The sequence below is a fragment of the Benincasa hispida genome, chromosome 7 (genome assembly GCF_027475165.1).
Source record: "Benincasa hispida cultivar pf3 chromosome 7, pf3_genome.v1.1, whole genome shotgun sequence".
NCBI lineage: Eukaryota > Viridiplantae > Streptophyta > Magnoliopsida > Cucurbitales > Cucurbitaceae > Benincasa > Benincasa hispida.
In genome coordinates, this window is record NC_143484.1 from 42,433,389 (window position 1) to 42,451,719 (window position 18,331).

General features: G+C 35.2%; 2 protein-coding genes across 5 annotated transcripts; one reads left to right on the forward strand and one right to left on the reverse strand.

The window, feature by feature from the left end:
• Nucleotides 1–8,397: 8,397 nt before the first annotated feature.
• Nucleotides 8,398–11,229, forward strand: LOC120081827 (uncharacterized). Of its 4 annotated transcripts, none has more exons than XM_039036999.2 (7): nucleotides 8,398–8,537; nucleotides 8,827–8,938; nucleotides 9,455–9,494; nucleotides 9,658–9,753; nucleotides 10,126–10,319; nucleotides 10,414–10,494; nucleotides 10,638–11,229. In XM_039036999.2, exons 2-7 carry the CDS (start codon nucleotides 8,832–8,834, stop codon nucleotides 11,038–11,040), a joined length of 921 nt encoding a protein of 306 aa, XP_038892927.1. In that variant the 5' UTR covers nucleotides 8,398–8,537; nucleotides 8,827–8,831; the 3' UTR covers nucleotides 11,041–11,229. The 4 variants fall into 4 exon arrangements, with proteins under 4 accessions (XP_038892927.1, XP_038892928.1, XP_038892929.1 ...); XM_039037000.2 differs by having other exon boundaries at nucleotides 8,462–8,574; XM_039037001.2 differs by having other exon boundaries at nucleotides 8,473–8,537; nucleotides 9,244–9,494.
• An 897-nt stretch (nucleotides 11,230–12,126) lies between these two features.
• LOC120082040 (LisH/CRA/RING-U-box domains-containing protein) lies at nucleotides 12,127–17,828 on the reverse strand. The gene is made up of 7 exons (XM_039037257.2): nucleotides 17,108–17,828; nucleotides 16,510–16,704; nucleotides 15,568–15,690; nucleotides 14,269–14,454; nucleotides 13,082–13,215; nucleotides 12,600–12,786; nucleotides 12,127–12,503 (listed from the first exon to the last, which is right to left on the reverse strand). The coding sequence occupies exons 1-7, from the start codon at nucleotides 17,420–17,422 to the stop codon at nucleotides 12,402–12,404; spliced, it is 1,242 nt and encodes a 413-aa protein (XP_038893185.1). The 5' UTR covers nucleotides 17,423–17,828; the 3' UTR covers nucleotides 12,127–12,401.
• Between the last annotated feature and the right edge of the window lie 503 nt (nucleotides 17,829–18,331).

Below are 18,331 nucleotides of genomic sequence, written 5' to 3' on the forward strand. Positions count from 1 at the left end.
AATGGTATGATCCTGATCATTCGTGTTGGAGACATGCGAGCGGGGGTGTCCTATACAAAGAGTTTGTATAAGACCTGACCACGAAGTGTTAACGTTTCGTTATATAACACCGTTCATGATAGAGACTTCACTTCACCAGGATGACCATAGGTAACATGACCTCAATCCTGAGTGAGTTAGGAACTTCTGCCATTGAAAGTGGTCCTTTGATTTGTATGGGTGCGAGTGGCCAGGTCGCAGATTTAAACCTGCCATTTTGGGGATTCGTCTGATTTAGGAGCTGGGAACTCAACTACACAAGATGGAATTCACTCCTTCTCCGAAGTAGGGGTAAGTAGATAGATAGCTCCCTTAGGGGTTGATTCTGGGGCTTGAACGATATGGTACCACACACCCTCTCTTGGCCCGAGAGGTGTTCACACATAGTTGGACTATGTTGTATTGTTCATTAGAAGAATCAGTGGTACTTAAGAAGTGAGATGTAACTATAGAGGCATAACGGTAATTTGGCTCAGCTGTACTTACGAGCATCTGTGAAGGGTCACCGTACTTATGATTGGTTATATCTGATGGTCAAAGAAATATATTTGTGGTAAGAAGAGTTTAGTTGTTGGTCTTTAGTGGAATGCCTGACAGTTAACGGATGGTGGATCTCATGCCTAAAGAGTTTAGTCAGCTATTCACGGATCGTTGGAGCTTCGAGCCATAGGTTCATTAGGTTTTCTAGTTAGCTTGGATAAAGTCGAGAACCAGTATTTGGGTTAATTTGAAATGTTCAAATTGACAAGAGGAAGTTCGATTATATATGATATAATTGGACTGGTTAATTATATATGATATAATTGGCAAATGTATGAGATATATTATTTTGGAGGAAATTAGATATAAATATGATTTATATCAAGTAGAGGAGAAAATACTATAGTAGATATGCGATATCAAACTATAAGTTAAAAATATAATATGATTATATTTATTTATTTATTAATTGGTTAATTATATGATAATTAAGTCAATTTTCACGTTTGGACGTGGGTTAGTGGGGAACGTCGGTAATTGTAACCAATGAGTTAAAATGAAAAATATTTTCATTTTGAATCCCCGATCGTTCAATCGTTCGAAGAGAAAAAGAGAGAGAGTGCTGGTGAAATTGTAAATGATCGTTCAAGTTTTTTCGAGAGACTATACGATAGCTCTTTTCGCCTAAACGATCGTCCAACTCGCGCTAAACGATCGCACACTGTCACCTACACAATCGGATAGCTTCTCTAAATGATCATATAGTGTGCCGATTTTACTAAACAATCATGTACCTTTTCCTAAACGATCGTTCAGTAAATCCTACACGATCGTGTAGCTCCTCCTAAACGATAAGCATTGCTATGCGACAGCGTTTTCTTCCCTCCCACTTGCTTATCGCCTACATGATTCGTGTTCCTCCATCCTCCACCAAATTCACCAAATACCACCCTTTGGGTTTTGACTCCAAGAATACTCGTGGCTCTTTAGTAGTGTTGTTGTTCCCGTTGCGGTTGTGAGTTCGCGTTGTTCGTGCTGCTACAGTCGACGTTTCCACTGGGCGTTGGTAGATCGCGTGGAGGTTTCCGTTGCATTGGAGTTCCGAAGTGTGAAGAATGTCTTCAACTGTTATGGAACTCATTCTCTTGTTATTATCTTGTTCTTAACATGACATTAATTAAAATTTGTTTGCATAACTGTATGTTGAATGTATATTGTGTATTTCAATCACGATGAAATCGAAGCGATCCGAACGCGCTCATGGAACTCTCAGATATGAGATCCTTTATGGCATTTAATATATGATATTATATGATATTAAATATAATAACTAATTTATCGTATTATATTTATAACATATGATTTTAATATCACATCGTATGCAACATATAAACTATAGTTATTTTTCTCCTTTATGGCATTTAATATAAATTATATTTATATTAATTCCTCCAATTAAATAATGTATCAAATACATCAAATCAATTATATCACATATAATTTAATTAATTTAATTATATCATATAAAATCAAATTTTCTCTTGTTAATTATGACACTTCAAATTAACCCAAAAACTGATTCTCAACATAAATCCATTGAGCTACCAAAGGGACCTTATGGACCTGTAGCTTGAAACTCCAACGGTACATGAATAACTGACTAAACTCTTTAATCACGATATCTACCATCCTAACCGTCGGGCACTCCACTAAAGACCGACAGCTACATTCTTCGCACTATAAATATGTTTTTGTGTCCAAGATATAACCAATCAACGGTACAATGAACCTTCACAAGTCGCTCGTAAGTATAGCTAGGCCAATGTACTATTTTGCTCCTGTAGTCACATCTAACTCCTTAAGTACCATTGATCCCTCTAATGAACAATACGTCATAGTCTCACTATGAGTAAACCATTCTCGGGCCAAGAGAAGGTGTGGTGTCACATTGTTCAAGCCCCATAATTAGCCTTTTAAGGGAGTAATTTATCTACTTACCCCTGCTTTGGGGAAGGGGTGAATTATGTCTTGTGTAGCTGAGTTCCCAGCTCCTCAATCAGATGAATCCCCAAAATGGTAGGTTTGAGTCAGCGATCTGGCCACTTGCACCCATGCAAATCAAATGACCACCCTCATAGGTAGGAGTTCGCAACTCACTCAAGATTAAGGTCATGTTATCTATGGTCATCCTAGTGAAATGAAAGTCTCTATCAGGAATGACGTTATATAACGAGATTAAACATTTCATGGTCTGATCTTATGCAAACTCTTTTGTATAGAGTATCCCCGCTCGCATGTCTAATATACGAATGATCAGGATCAGACCATTTATAACACTTTACAACATTTTAACACCTATAAAGCGAGCCACACTCGTAGTGTCACCAGGATAAGATTTCCCTTATTTATCCATATACTATAAACCATTTAGGTTATCACTTAAAACACGATCCATTTATATGTCTCCACATACATGCTTAAGTTACAACGATAGATTGAAGTGAATAAAATATCTCATATTATAAATCACAAAATTGTTTGTTCATATAGGTGTTTATAAACTACAGGACCTAACGAGATTTAAGGCATCAACCCCAACAAATAAGTTGTTGATCTACATTCACCTTTGGAGTTATTGAATGGTTGTAAAGCTAGTTTACGTCATTTTCGTATCTGGGGTTGTCCAACACTTGTGCTTGAGGCTAATCCTAAGAAATTGGAACCACGTTCAATATTTGTAGGCTACCCCAAAGGAACGAGAGGAGGTTATTTTTATGATCCTAAAGAAAACAAAGTATTTGTATCGACAAATGCTACTTTTCTTGAGGAGGATCATATAAGGGAGCACAGACCTAGAAGCAAATTGCATTGAATGAGCTTTCCAAAGAAACTACTTAATATTCAACAAGAGTTGTTGAAGAGCCTCCTACCTCAACAAGAGTTGTTGATGTAGATTCATCTAGTAGGTCAAATCCACCTAAAGTGTTGAAGGAACCTCGACGTAGTGGGAGGGTTGCGAACCCTATTCACTATATGGGTTTAACTGAAATCCTGGCTATGGTAGCTGATCACGAGGTTGGGGATCCACTGTTTTAAGAAGACAACGGAGGATATTGACAAAGATGAATGGATCAAAGCCATGGATCTCGAAATGGAGTCAATGTACTTCAATTCAAATTGGGATCTTGTAGATCAACCCGATGAGGTTAAACCTATAGATTGCAAATGAATCTACAAGAGGAAACGAAGTGCTGATGGGAATGTGCAAACCTTCAAGGCTAGACTCATGGCAAAGGGTTATACCCAGGTAGAGGGAGTCGACTATGAGGAGACTTTCTCACCTATTGCCATGTTAAAGTCTATTCAAATTCTTCTATCTATTGTTTCATATTATGATGAGATATGACAAATGAATGTCAATATTGCTTTTCTAAATGCCAATCTTGAGGAGACCATTTATATGGTGCAACCCAAGGGATTCATAATCTAAGGTCAAGAGCAAAAGGTTTACAAGCCGAATCGGTCCATTTATGGACTGAAACAAGCATCTCAATCTTGGAATGTAAGGTTTGATATTGTGATCAAATCTTATAGCTTTAAACAAAATGTCGATGAGCCTTATGTTTACAAGAAAATCATTAACAGTTCATTAGTTTTTCTGGTTTTATACGTAGATGATATCCTACTCATCGAAAATCCACTTTAAGATCAATGTTCACTCTTAACGGAGGAGCTGTAGTATGGTGAAGCACCAAGTAATGGTGCATCGCGGACTCTACCATGGAGGCCAAGTATGTAGTGGCTTGTGAAGCTGCTAATGAAGCCTTTAGCTTAGGAAATTCCTGACTGGTCTGAAAGTTATTCCAAATATGTTAAGCCCATCACCATTTATTGTGATAATAGTGGTGTTGTGGCGAATTTCTGTGAGCCTTAGAGTCATAAGCGCGACAAGCACATTAAGGGAAAATACCATCTTATCTGAGAGATTGTGTATCAAGAGGACGTGATTTTCACGAAGATAGCTTTGGAGCACAACGTTGCTGATCCTTTACGAAGGCCTTCACAGCTACAGTATTTGAGGGTCACCTGCAGAATATGGGTTTATGGGATAAACCACGACTGGACTAGGGCAAGTGGGAGATCTTGTACTGGGCTTGTTTGTGTCCTAGTTTATTGTTTTGTGTACTTGTAATTTGATTATCTTGTACCTCTACTGACTTTAGGACAAGTTAGAGATTGTTAGGGTTGATGCCCTAAATCTCATAAGGTCTTGTAGTTTGTAAACACCTGTATGAACAAACATTTATGTGATTAATAATATATGATATTTTATTCACTTGTCTATGAAATATATGATATTTTAGTTACATTAACCACAAACCAATAAACTGACATCCATGGTTATCGTTGTAACTTAAACTTGTATGTAGAGACATACAAGTGGATCGTGTTTAAGTGATAACCTAAATGGTTTGTAGTATATGGATGAGGCTAGGTACCTTATCCTGGTGACACTACGAGTATAGCCCGCTTTGTAGGTGTTACAATTGTTGTAAAGTGTTATAAATGATCCGATCCTGATCATTCATGTACTAGACATGTGAGCGGGGATATTCCATACAAAGAAGTTTGTATAAGACTGGACCACTAAATGTTTAATCTCGTTATATAGCGATGTTCATAATATAGACTTTCATTTCATTAGGGTGACCATAGGTAACATAACCTTAATCTTGAGTGAGTTGTGAACTTCTGCCTAAGAGGGCAGTCGTTTGATTTGCATGGGTGAGAGTGGCCAGATTGTCGACTCAACAAGCCTACCATTTTGGGGACTCGTCTGATTGGGGAGCTGGGAACTCAACTACACAAGATGAAATTCACTCATTCCCCGAAGCAGAGGTAAGTAGATAAATTGCTCCCTTAAGGGCTGATTCCAGGTCTTGAACAATGTGGCGCCACACCCTCTATTGGCTCAAGAGGAGTTTAGTCATAGTGGAACTATGATCTATTGTTCGTTAGAGAGATCATTGGTACTTAAGGAGTTAGATGTAACTATAGGGGCAAAACGGTAATTTGACCTAACTGTACTTACGAGCAATTTATGAAGGGTCATCATATTATTGATTGGTTATATCCAATGGACACGAAAATATATCTGTAGTGCGAAGAGTGCAACTGTCAGTCTTTAGTGGAGTGCTCGACAGTTAACGGATGGTAGATAATGTGATTACAGAATTTAACCCGTTATTCACGTACTATTGAAGCTTTGAGCTACAGGTCCACGAGGTCTCTTTGGTAGCTCAATGGATTTAACTTAAGAATAAGTGATATGATTGATATAATATATTTGATACGTTATTGTTTAATTTGAAGAATGAATATTTGAATATGATTCAAATATATTCTCTATGAATAAGATTCATAGTTGATAAATTTAATACAAATATGATTTATATTAATTGCCATAAAATAGAGAAAAAGAATTATATATTGTATATGATGCAATACTAAAACTATAGGTTATAAATATAATATGATAAGTTAGTTATCATATTTATCTATAATTTATTAATTAAATCCTTTTTTTCTATAACCACCCTTAGTGGGTAGTTATTCATTTTTTGTGGCAAAAATCGGATATATGAAATGTGATTTCATTATTCCAAGAGATAAGAATTTCACACTTGAGTAAGCGATCAAGTATCTATACGACAACATTGAGAGCCTATGCGATAGACTCGTTTCATTAAACGATCAACAGACTTTGCTATACGATAGCTTTGGCTTCTACTCGATCTTCTTCCTCCTCAAACTCAAAAGTTCCCTCTAACCAAAATTAGCCAAAACCCACCACTCTTGGATGCTCACACCAAGAATACCAAGGTCATTAAGTGGTAGTGTCCGTGTTTGGTTCGAGTTTACTCGTTGCTGTTTTTTGCTTGTTCGAGGATTGTTCGAGTTGTCCGACACATTCGTGAACAAGTTTCATCGAGGGATTAACTTGGAGAACGGTTCTTCAAAGGTATAATCTCTAAACTCTGTTTTTATTTCAAAAGCATGCTGCAATTTAAGTTTTATGCATAACCTGTTGTTGTATGATTGTAAATGTATGCGTTCAATCGCAATGAGATTTGGATGATCCGCTTCTACTCAAAGGTTCTCTGTAAAAAGAGTTCCTTCAATTATCATGCCATCCACACACATTTTGGCAATCAACTTCCATCTAACAGTTTATATGTTTTGTTGCCTATACTTAGGTATTTTTTCAAAAATTGAAAACTAAGAAAAATTATTTTTCTTTATAGAATTTGACTAAACTTTTAGATGACCTAGAATTTGTGAAAAAACAAACACAATTTTTTAAGAGGGATTTTTACATTAAAAAAAAAAAACCCTATTTAAGTCCTGTATTTACAAAATTTATTTAAATTTCAATTTTTTCAATAATTACTTTTAGTATTTTTTTAAAACTAATTTATCCCTTTTTATTATTTTTATTCCTGATTTTTATATATATACCCATATTTTCAAAACTTTATCAATGACGGAGAGAGAAACTGCATTTATTATTGAGAGAGTATTTATTTAATATGATTTTTTTTTTCATATTTTCAAATGAAGAGAGACAATGCATTTATTTGTCGAGGTTTTTCTCTTTATTTAAATTAATTGGAGAGAGAAAATACATTTCATGATTTTTTTTCCTGATTCATGGTTATTTAAAATATTCCTTATTCATAAGAACACTTTGGTATTTGAAAATATTTCAAACAATATATGAAATATACCACAATATATAAATTCAATGTTTGACATAAATCACCATATAATACATTTTTTATGGAGTGAGAAAATGCATTTATTATGATTTTTCCCTTATTTGATTGTAGAGATAAAATGCATTTGATATATATATATATATACACACACTCCATTTCCATTTGGAGAGAGAACATTTAATATGATTTTATTTTCCATTTCGTTTCGTTTTTCATGTTGATTTTTGTTATTGTGTGAAATATTCAATTATTTATTCACCTGTATATGTAATATATTATGTTGTTTATTTGGAAACATTCTAAAAATATATATGAAATATATTGGTAAATATATTTGATATCTATTCAAATATTCATGGTTATTTTTAAATATACCTTAGAACATATATACAAGTGTGTATATATCATATATCATAAACTCAAAGTAGTAAAAAAAATATATATACACCACAGTATATATATCATCATCGTTTATATTAAACCCCCACCGTTGATCGGATATTCTCCCCTAGCTCCATCGACTGGATTTGCCCGAGTCTGCGCACGAATCTGCTTGCGCCTGGTGCCGGAAGCTTCATCACGTTGTTTCATGTCATCCGTTTGCTCAAGCCCGCACCGTCGTTGACTGGATCTAGCCGAGTCCACATCGGATTTGCTTGTGCCCGGTGCTGGAAGCTTTGCCTCGTACCACGCCATCTGTCTACAACCATGTCATTGTCTGCTCGAGCCCGCGTCGAAACTGCTTGTGTCCGCTCAGAAATTCTCTCTCCCCACACTGTCATCTACTGTCTGAAACACACATCGTTGGAAGGAGAAAAGAGAGGGAGGAAGAGATGAGTGTGAAATATGGAGGAGATAATGTATAAAAAAACGTAGGTGAGAGCTAAATTTTAAATAACCATTGATATTAGTGAAAATACGGAGATCAATAATTTTTTTTTTTTTTAATGAAATGTTTAAGATATTAACGTTATATGTACCCATTCTTTAGACATTTCATGTAGAAATTCATTTTTAAAAATAAAAAAAACCAAATTGTTACAGAAAGAGTTTTGAAATACATAACCATTTGAGCACGCCCGGCCCAGCTACCGAGGCCCGTTTCAAATAATTTAGCCCAACGTGGGCCTACAGCTGTTTTAGTAAAAGAAATGAATATAAAATGGTAGGGAGCGGCTTTCGGAAATCATTTTTGCGAAAGACTTGAAATTTAGGGTTTCGTATCCTTATTGTTTTCAGGTGCGCCTCGCCTCGCCTCCTCCTTCGAATTTTTTAGGTTTTCTCTCATCGAATCCTCCGACTCCATATTCATAGCATTTTTCTATTGATTTTTTTGCTCAATCAAGGTTTTGTGTGGTCTCTATTGTGCATATTGAAGAAATTTCTAGACTTTCCTCTTTGATTCGTCAAATATTTGAATCGTATATATTTTTATTTGTTTCAACGTATTTTGTTTTGAATACCTGCTCAAGTAATTGTTTTTTTGAATACTGTCGCTGATTGTGGTACCGTGGTTGTTGATTTTTAGATAAAATGCCTCGATATGACGATCGTTATGGTGGTACTCGGCTCTACGTTGGGCGCCTGTCTTCACGGACGAGGTCCCGTGATCTGGATGACCTCTTCAGTCGTTATGGAAGGTATTGCAGATTCTTGTTTGGTGTACTATTCAATCCTGGTCGAATTTGTGTGCTAACATTAATTTGATGAATACGGGAAGTATTTATTTTTGTGTTTAGTTATGCCTTTTCCCCCCTTCTATTGTCCGGTTTGCTAACATCCCTGTCAGAGTAAATATTTAATTGATACTTCTCTCGAGACCTCTTGAGGTATTTGCCAAGCCCTTTTTTGGGTGCTCGACTGTAAATGTGTATTTTGATATATCCATGAAAGTGTGGAATTGTTGATGGGTCTGTGTGGTTTAACTTGAGTGATCTTGTTGAAGGTTTCTTGGCTTATGCCAAACCTGGAGGTCTATGGTGAGAGGGTTCCCTTGGTGGATTTGGCGAGTCTTTCTATTATGTTATTGCCTGTTTTTATGGAAATGCCAAGAATCTCAGAATGGTGTTTAGTTCATCTATGAGGGGCGAGGTGTCAACCCTTTGATACTTGTATCAAATGATGGCCTTACCTGTTTCTGGAACCAATTTGCGCAGAGTACGCGATGTGGATATGAAGCGAGACTATGCATTTGTTGTATGTATTTCCCTCCCTTTACTTCTTAAATTTTTATTCAAGTTATACTTGCAAGAAAAAAAATACTATATGTTAGCATCCATTTTCTATCTTGATGGTGTATGTTAATTTTTGCAAGTGTGATCTTTTTTCTTGGTCTATCTGCTTAAACATCTGATAACAGGAGTTTAGCGATCCCCGTGATGCTGACGACGCAAGATATAGTTTAAATGGGAGGGATGTTCATGGAAGTCGAATCATTGTGGAAATAGCTAAAGGGGTATGTTCCATAATCTTTCCTGTCGAACCTTTCATAAACTGTTCAATTTCTTTCAGACAGTTGCCTCTACTTTTCCAGGCTACTTATCATTTTTATCCTTTTAAGTGGTTAACTATTAACTATGTCTCCCGCCTATGGTAGATTCCTGTCTTTTATGTGAATTTGAATTATTATGGTACTTGGAATATATCCTTCATCATGTTCATGTACAATTTTACCATTTCCATAGTTACACTTGTTAATTCTTATAAAGGCTTTGTGTAGTTTTCCTGGCTTTTGCAGGTAAGTTAAAGCTTGTTTTTATCTTTTATATTAATTTTGTGAACTATATATTTCTTTTGAATGTAATGAGAATTTATGATTTTGATTTAGGTACCCCGTGGTCCTGGTGGATCTCGTGAGTATCTTGGTCGAGGGCCTCCAGGAACTGGGCGTTGTTTCAATTGTGGGATTGACGGCCACTGGGCCAGAGATTGCAAGGCTGGAGACTGGAAAAATAAATGTTATCGATGTGGCGAACGTGGTCACATAGAGAAGAATTGCCAGAACAGTCCTAAGAAATTGAAGTATGCTATCTTTTCAATTGTTATTTTTCCCCTTCCCTCTTAATTCTCCGCATTGATCATTCTGGTTTTTTTTTTCTTTTGTTGTATGGCATAGGCGTGGAAGTTACTCAAGGTCACCAAGCCCTCGCCGTGGTAGAAGCCGCAGTCGTAGTTACAGCAGAGGTCGTAGCTACAGGTTTGTTTCAATTGTGAACCATTTTCATCAAGTCTGTCATTGTTTTCATCTTTCTCCACATTGTCATGATTTTGTTGATGCAAGTATTGAACTGTAGGCTTTATGAATATAACTTACTGAACAACTGTGTCTTGTGTCCACAGTCGATCAAGATCTCCTGTAAAAAGAGAGAGAAGCCTTGAGCGATCAGATAAACGATCAAGGAGCCCGAGAGGCAGGTCAAGCCCAAAGAGGCACAGTTTGTCACCTCCTCCAAAAACTATGAAACGTAGTCCCACTCCCGATGAGAGGAGTCCTGAAGAGGCAAGACGTAGTCTGTCTCCTGGAAACCGCGACAGTCCTAGAGGTAGAAGCAGAAGCCCAAGAGGAAGGAGCAGGAGTCCTATGGATGAAGGCGAGGACTTCAGTGGTGGTGGAAGTAGAAACTACCGGAGGGAAGAAAATGGCTACAGTCGCAGCCCCAGTCCGTTGCCTAGAGAAGAACGGAGTCCTGTAAACGACGAAGATCAAAATGGTTCTCCAAGGGGCGGCAGTGAGTCTGCATGATAGACAGTCCTTATTTTGCTTCTGCTTAAACACATGCATTTGCGTTGAATTTTATAAAGCGAATTGTGCCTTAAGAGAGACTTCTAAATAGATCTGTATTGTGATTGAATCCCGCCTCAAATTGTTCATCAGCACCGTATTTTGTCTATTTATCTCCCAGCTTAATTATCATAAGTTATATATTAATAATCTGCTTCTTATTATCTTTTATCCTTTTTGTTTGGTCATTTTAGTTGATGATGGCATTTTCTCGTTCGAACTAACTTATGAGTTCTATATATATATATATATATATATATATTTTAATAGAACAAAAGGTCTAAAATTTGTAAATCTTTCTTAGACTGTTGAATCCAACTCGCCTGTGAAACCTTATAATATGGCTTTGCTTTCATAGTTGGTTCTCATAAGTTTGGGCTGAAGAAGAAAGACTTATTATTGTGTATAGTTAATTCAAAGTAATTGTATAGATTTCTAAGCTTGTTTTTTTAAGTGGAGCATTAATTTTGTAAGCATTTTAAGTTAAGTGCATCTAAATACATCGTTTTATGATTTCTATCCATCTCAACATTGCTCAAACTACTGTGCTTCGAATTATTAAAATTTTAAAAGAGAATTTTGGTACGGTAGGAAGGTTATGCATCCTCTCAAGTAAGAATGATCAAATATATTTAAGAATTTTCCTTGATATTTGATCGTACCGGATAAATTATAGAGATTTCAGTGCTACTGTTTTTTTAGTACCTTGGAACTTTCTTATTTCCTAGATTCTATTTCTACAATGGAAATGTTGATTAAGTACTAAAGAATAATATTAGAGATGATTGTTTATACTCCATCTTAAAGAAGGTTGATTCTATTATTTTTAATTTTTAAGCCAAAAATGTTGAACATGAGCGAAAAAAAATTGTTTCTTAATTAGATATATCAATACTTTTGTTGATACTTCTAGAGACATTCAAAATTTATTTGTTTCATTTCTTTGGTATTTTTTTGAGTTAATTTTTGTTGTGTTTTACACCACTTTGAAATCCGCAACTGAATAACTGGAAACAAAAATTTCAAAAGATAATTAGAAAAAGTAGATTACAAAATAAAGAAGCTTCATTTTCAAAACAAGGTTTCTAAGAATACAACATTTTCCACAAAATAGAAAGAACAAAGCTGTTTAATTCTTATTTACATGTCATCATTCTTGGAACATACAAGGAAATTTCTTTTGTAAAAATATACTTCCCCCATCCCACATTGAAATATCTATTTCCATAGATTCATGGGCCATATTCATAATCACAAGTATAAAGAAACAAAGCATAGAGATGATAGGAAATGTGATTTCCACCTACCAATATGTTGCAACTCTATGATATGTATGCCTTCACCAGCTCTGAGTAGTTGCACACAAACCCTGTTCTTGGACAAGTGATTTTACCACTGTTTTCCTTGGCCATTCTTTCCAGAGCCTGCCATGAAACAGTATCGAGCATGAACTAAAGCATTTTGTAAGGAACTTCGCTATAAATTTTCTGAAAAATCCATACAAACAAAATGATGCTAACCTTGGTGCTGTAGACATAACCATTTGGAAGAACTTGAGGCGGATTCTCGGTGTCCATGAGCTCTCTCGTTATGTAGCACACAAGCTTCGAGTGATGCTGCTTCGAGTAAGGCAATGGGACTGCCAGCTTTCTAAAACTTTCCTGTGATAATGGGTCTTCCTTGGTGCAATCATCCTCATAGCAGTATCTAAGCAGGTCAAGGCAAACTTATCTGTACTCATACTAGTTGAATGAAAGATTATCTCAGATGCAATATTCTCTTTTTGGAGTAAACTTAAGATGAACATGGGAATACTGTTAGGTGAAAAACTTTTTCTCTCAAGTATTTATTGAAAAAGCACCAGAGCATTCCCACTAAGAATTTTTAAAAGCACTCCTCAATTTCCGAAAAGTTGGCTTGCCAAGTTGAGGGGTTCTGAGTTAAACTGCAGTGAATATTAATCACCCGACACGTATATGAGACAAGTAAATAGTAGGGATACGGAGTTTTAAGAGCAGATAAGCCTGCTTGCAGATAAATATTTAGCAATGGCTCGAGCGTCATGCCGTATATTTTGCAGAACTCTTGTCTAAATACATCCACAAGATGATCCCACTGCTTTGGTTCAAATAAGACCTATAAAGCACAAAAAGGGAAAAATAAATTATACCATATGGCTTCACATCAACTTAGACGGAGTACAAGCTTCAATATCGAGTACAAACATAATGCTAGTATAAAATATCATATTCATAGAAGACTAGGATAACAACATTTGCATTCTAAGAGACTTGAGACAGGAAGGGTAAATTGGTAACTATTTCTTTGTATGATATAATTTTCTCTAAGGGCCCGTTTGGATCGTAGACATTGTTTTATGGGTATAAACATTAAATATTTGAGATTTGAATGAATTTTAAATGTCTGAGATAATTAATGTCTGTGTTTGGACATGCAGGATAACTAATGTCTGGAAGTTGAATGTGTGTTCAATTTACTAATTTTGTATATAAAAACCAAAATTAAATAATTACTTAATTAAATACAAGAGACAATTATTATAGTCATAAAAGAAAATTAGCCTGATTTAATCAATAAAAATAAAAATAAATTAATAATTTTATATTAAACCTTCATTAAACATAATTATTTAATTTAAATTAATTACTAAAAATAATAAAGTTATTGTAAATTAATTAGAATATTGAAAATCATCATCATCATAATAAATTATATTAAATAGTAATGATAGCAAAAAATATTAATAGTAAAGATATTTGTCGAAATTTATTAAGTCATAATTAATAAAAATTAATAATAATGAGTACTTGATATTAATTTATTAATTAATTAAACTATATTTTTGTTGGTCATCTCCCAAACATAAAAATCCCACACTTTTGTAAGATATTAAAAAACCCATGCAAATGCGGTTTTAAAGTTCCTTGGATAATAATATCTTGGATTTTAAAAACTGAAATATGTGAAACAAACAAGAAAATTAAAGGTAAATCTCATGGAAAAACCTGTAAAACATACAGGCCCTAAGTGCTTATCTATGGTTCAAACTAGCATCACCAATATATGTATATATATTTGGTTGGTCAGAAAAAAATGCACAGCTTTCAGTTTTAAGAGCTAATGAAATTAAGTTGCTTAAACCGACAGAAACGGGATGAGACATTTCACCTTGTATACGGCACACTCTGTACTACTCTTGAAAGCCAAAGTTGCCATGACACGCTGCAGTTCTTTCATATGGGTAGCTCCCCATGGAGCAAGGTACTTCCGTGCATATGCAATAGCTTGCATATTCTTGTCAGCTCGAACCAATTCTATGAACTCTTGAAGCCTCAATTGGAACTCAAATTTGCTCTGTCATGAATAAAAAGCAACAAGTTATGCAAGCTGAAAGAGAACCAACTGCATTTGAAATCGTTCAAAAAATTATTGGTAATATGACAAAATTATGGCTATAGAACAATGATACCCTAATGATACTATACAAGCATGGTAGTTGCCCCATATTGTAAGAAAATATTATAATTATAAAGATTACCCAAGAAGGGGAAGGTGGAGTTTCTTTTTAATATGGAGCAGATTTGAAATGAATTATATTATGATAAGAAATTTCTCGAAACCAATAACGACCTTCACCAATCCCATTTTGGAAATTTGGGGCCATCTACAACCTCCACCCATCCCCTCCTCAAGAAAGGAAATATCCTTTGTTCATCCACAACCTATACATCCTAATACTAAGAAGTTCTAGATACCAAATTCTTGATAAACAAATAGTTTTTAACCGTTTGTTCCGTACTTAATGAGCTACTACACATATACACTATTTTTATGTAATACAATTATAAACACTAATAGTGTACTTTAAATTCACATTTTAATCACTCACAGAGTGATCAAATAAAAACATGTCCCAATTAAATTGTAATAAACAATACTTTTTTTTTTTTTTTTAATAATAGAAACATATAAACAGTTACAACTCAAGAGGTAAGAAAATAAAATAATAATAATAATAATAAAAGACCCCAGGCTATTCTCTACAATTAAATTCTCAATCCATCATTAATATTGATTCCATAAACCTTGAAAAGCCACCCATATTGCAGGAACAACAATATAAAAACATAATAAACCAATTAAGTTAGTTTATAAGGAATAGCTTTTTTCAAATGAACACAGTTAAGTCTAGGAGATCCACAAACCCATCAGAGACACCATACACTATTAATTTTTATGTTCTAGTGAATAACCAAGCTTTCATTGAGAAACCATACACCATTACACTCCCATCATTAAATGACTTCTGAAATGGTATGGAGTTGCAATGAAACACGTAAACCAAGCCTACAAGTAACATGACAAATAAATTACAACACAAAGAACTCAATTGCATCATAATTGTTGATATACCTCCAGATGTATTAGCTATGTAAATGAAAGACTCTTGAGAACCACCACATATACCTTGGACTTCTTCAACCTCGACTTGTTATCTGAACACCAGGCAAGTGCAGGTGCTATCTCCTTATTCTGAAGGGCATCAATAACCCTTTTGGCTTCTTGAAAGACATCAATGTCGACAAGATCCTGAGATTTATGACTAAATAGTCAAAAGCAGATTGTATATTTCAGAATACAAAAATCTCCTCCTTCTTTTGGATTGCCTCAACAGATATTACGTGCATAGTCATTACAGAAGACATTATCTTCCATCCCCCTTTTGTGATAAAGAGGTGCATTCTGCGGGGATGTACCTTATTTGCAATTGTTCGGGGGATATGGTGGAGAAAAGGAAGGATTATTTAGGGGTTTGAGTAATCTCGGGGGGAGGAGATACAGTCCCTTGTTAGGTTTGAAGTGTCCCTTCTTTCATTTTATCTTGATGAAAGTACGTTTTCTACTAAAAAAAATAAACTGCATCAAGGTTTTATCAGTTAATGCAACAGCTATACATCTATGGAATACACAACCATCTTGTAAAACGGATCTCTTTTCATTTACACTTAACTGCAACTTAGAATGATAAAATATTTGCCATAAAATCGTAAACATTTCTATCAATAAAATTGAACCATTCTTTTACAAGGAAACACTTTTTTGATCAAGATAAATAAAGAACTTTCCCCCTTTCTCCACAGCGAAAAACTATAGTGCATATATTAATCACTAGATTCACTACTACTTGAAAGGAAGCAAGAAGGTGATCAGTCAGCAGACTCAGCACTGACCTCAAATGCTTGTGATCAAAATATTGTAATAAACTCTTTCAAGCATTAAAGTATCCTCATTAAATCAGTATATAAATGATGTGCAGGCAGAAATTCTTTAAAGAATCAAAATGTTGACAGACAGATAACCTGGGTACCCACTGCAGTTTGGAATATAATTTGAGAAAAGTGTACAAACCTGAATATTGCTGCTCTCTGATAACTTCATTGCGGTGTCGAAATACGACATCCGCAGCATATAATCCACAAGGATCCTTTTCAAGCGTGTGCTGTTCCATTCCGTCAAATTATCAGCATCAGCCGATTCTAAATGAGAAAATCTAGCACGACACTTCTGTGCTTGCATCTGCTCTGTGCGACTGCCCTCTTCCAACTTAACAACAAAAAGAAACGAAAGATCAGAGAAAGGTTAAGTTTTTCTTTGTCATGAAAGGCCAATCCAATATTTTATTTTACTTTAGTTAGTTCAAGAATTAAAGTGTAATCCAATATTACCACACAGTTCTTACCAGCTACCCGTATAACCCTAGTAAAAAACCACATCAATTAATCGAATTCATCAAAATTCAACTACATAAAGGAAAACGTGCCCCTGAGTAGCGACAGATGAAATCATGGATACAGTACAGTGATTCTTTTTACGAAGAAGGCAAAATAAACATCCTAGAAAGCAGCTATCCGTCGCAAGATTGACCTTCGCTAAAAGAATTATAAAATAAGATATTCAGGAAAATAAATTAAAAAAAGAAAAAAGAGGAAAACCTAGAATCAACTACCTTTCTTTTCAACCCCTGCAATCTGGATACAAGCGAATTGAAGTGATGTACGGCTTCTTCCGTTGACATGCTATCGCGATCGGCGGCTTCAGTGACGCTGGAAATCACAGCAGAGACCTCTTTCTCAGCAACGCGATGATTAGCTCGAATCGTCTTCTTGTAATGCTCAAATGGAACCCTAAGAAACTGATGTTCCAGCTTTAGAGACTCCGCCAATCCGGTAAACTTGGACGGTGTAGGGGTGATTGTTGCGGCGGCGGCATTTGCCATGGCGGTTTCAGTGGCGGAGCCGTTGGGAATGGAATCGACCTCCATAGACGCAAAGAGGGACACGGAGAGATGTGGATTTGGAGAGAAAACTTTGAATTGTATTGGACGAAAGGTACTAAGAAATTGAAGTGTAGGAATGACGATGAAAAATCAGATTCCGATGTTCATAATCGATCAGTGATAAGAATACATTATACACCCCCCTTGAACCAAAAATGTTGGATTAAAAAAATATATGGTCATGTTCATCTATGCATGTATATATATAATCATTAAAAATAAATTTTATTGACATTAAAATAGGGTTTATAACTTAGAAGTATAAAATCTATAAATTTTTATATCGGATTCTGCGCCTGTGTTTGACATTCTTATAAATTAGCCATTGAGAAAAAATGTGCATTTGAATATATTCATGTACCATTCCTAAATTCCCGCCCGAACGCAGGTTAGGGTTTTATGCTGGGTTCTACTTCATGAGTGAAAGACATTACAAATCTTCTTCTCAAGTCCAATGAACTATCCGACACGTTTAGCATGTCTTATTAATCAAATGACAATGCTTGATCTTGGCTAAGGTCGAACATGTTAGTTTGGGCATTTGGTCCAAACTCTTGTCTACCCTCTGCCATAAATGGGTTAGATATATGTCCCATTCATTGGAAACCAAGACGAGTAGGTTCGTTCGACCCAAACCCTCATTTTCCCATGTGATTTTCAGCTTAAATTTCACCCTTTTTTTGGTCTAGTAGTATGCAAAATTGTTTAAGGTTGATTGTGCCCTTTAGTCCAAATCTACCTACAAATGTATATAAAATACAAAACCATCGATAATATTGAATTAAGATTTTTAATCCAATATGATGTTATTTTCTTCCATTTAATTTAATCTTTCATTATCTATTAGTTTACGTACTTTCAATCAATCTCAAAATTAGTTGCAAACTTTTAAAA

Excerpts from the sequence above, each read along its gene's own strand:
- LOC120081827 (XM_039036999.2), top strand. The coding sequence starts at position 8,832 with ATGCCTCGATATGACGATCGTTATGGTGGTACTCGGCTCTACGTTGGG. Across the intron at positions 10,320-10,413 it reads AACAGTCCTAAGAAATTGAA|GCGTGGAAGTTACTCAAGGT; the intron begins GTATGCTATCTT and ends TGTATGGCATAG. Across the intron at positions 10,495-10,637 it reads AGCAGAGGTCGTAGCTACAG|TCGATCAAGATCTCCTGTAA; the intron begins GTTTGTTTCAAT and ends TTGTGTCCACAG.
- LOC120082040 (XM_039037257.2), bottom strand. The coding sequence starts at position 17,422 with ATGGAGGTCGATTCCATTCCCAACGGCTCCGCCACTGAAACCGCCATG. Across the intron at positions 16,705-17,107 it reads TGCAGGGGTTGAAAAGAAAG|TTGGAAGAGGGCAGTCGCAC; the intron begins GTAGTTGATTCT and ends TTTGTTGTTAAG. Across the intron at positions 14,455-15,567 it reads CGAGGTTGAAGAAGTCCAAG|AGCAAATTTGAGTTCCAATT; the intron begins GTATATGTGGTG and ends TATTCATGACAG.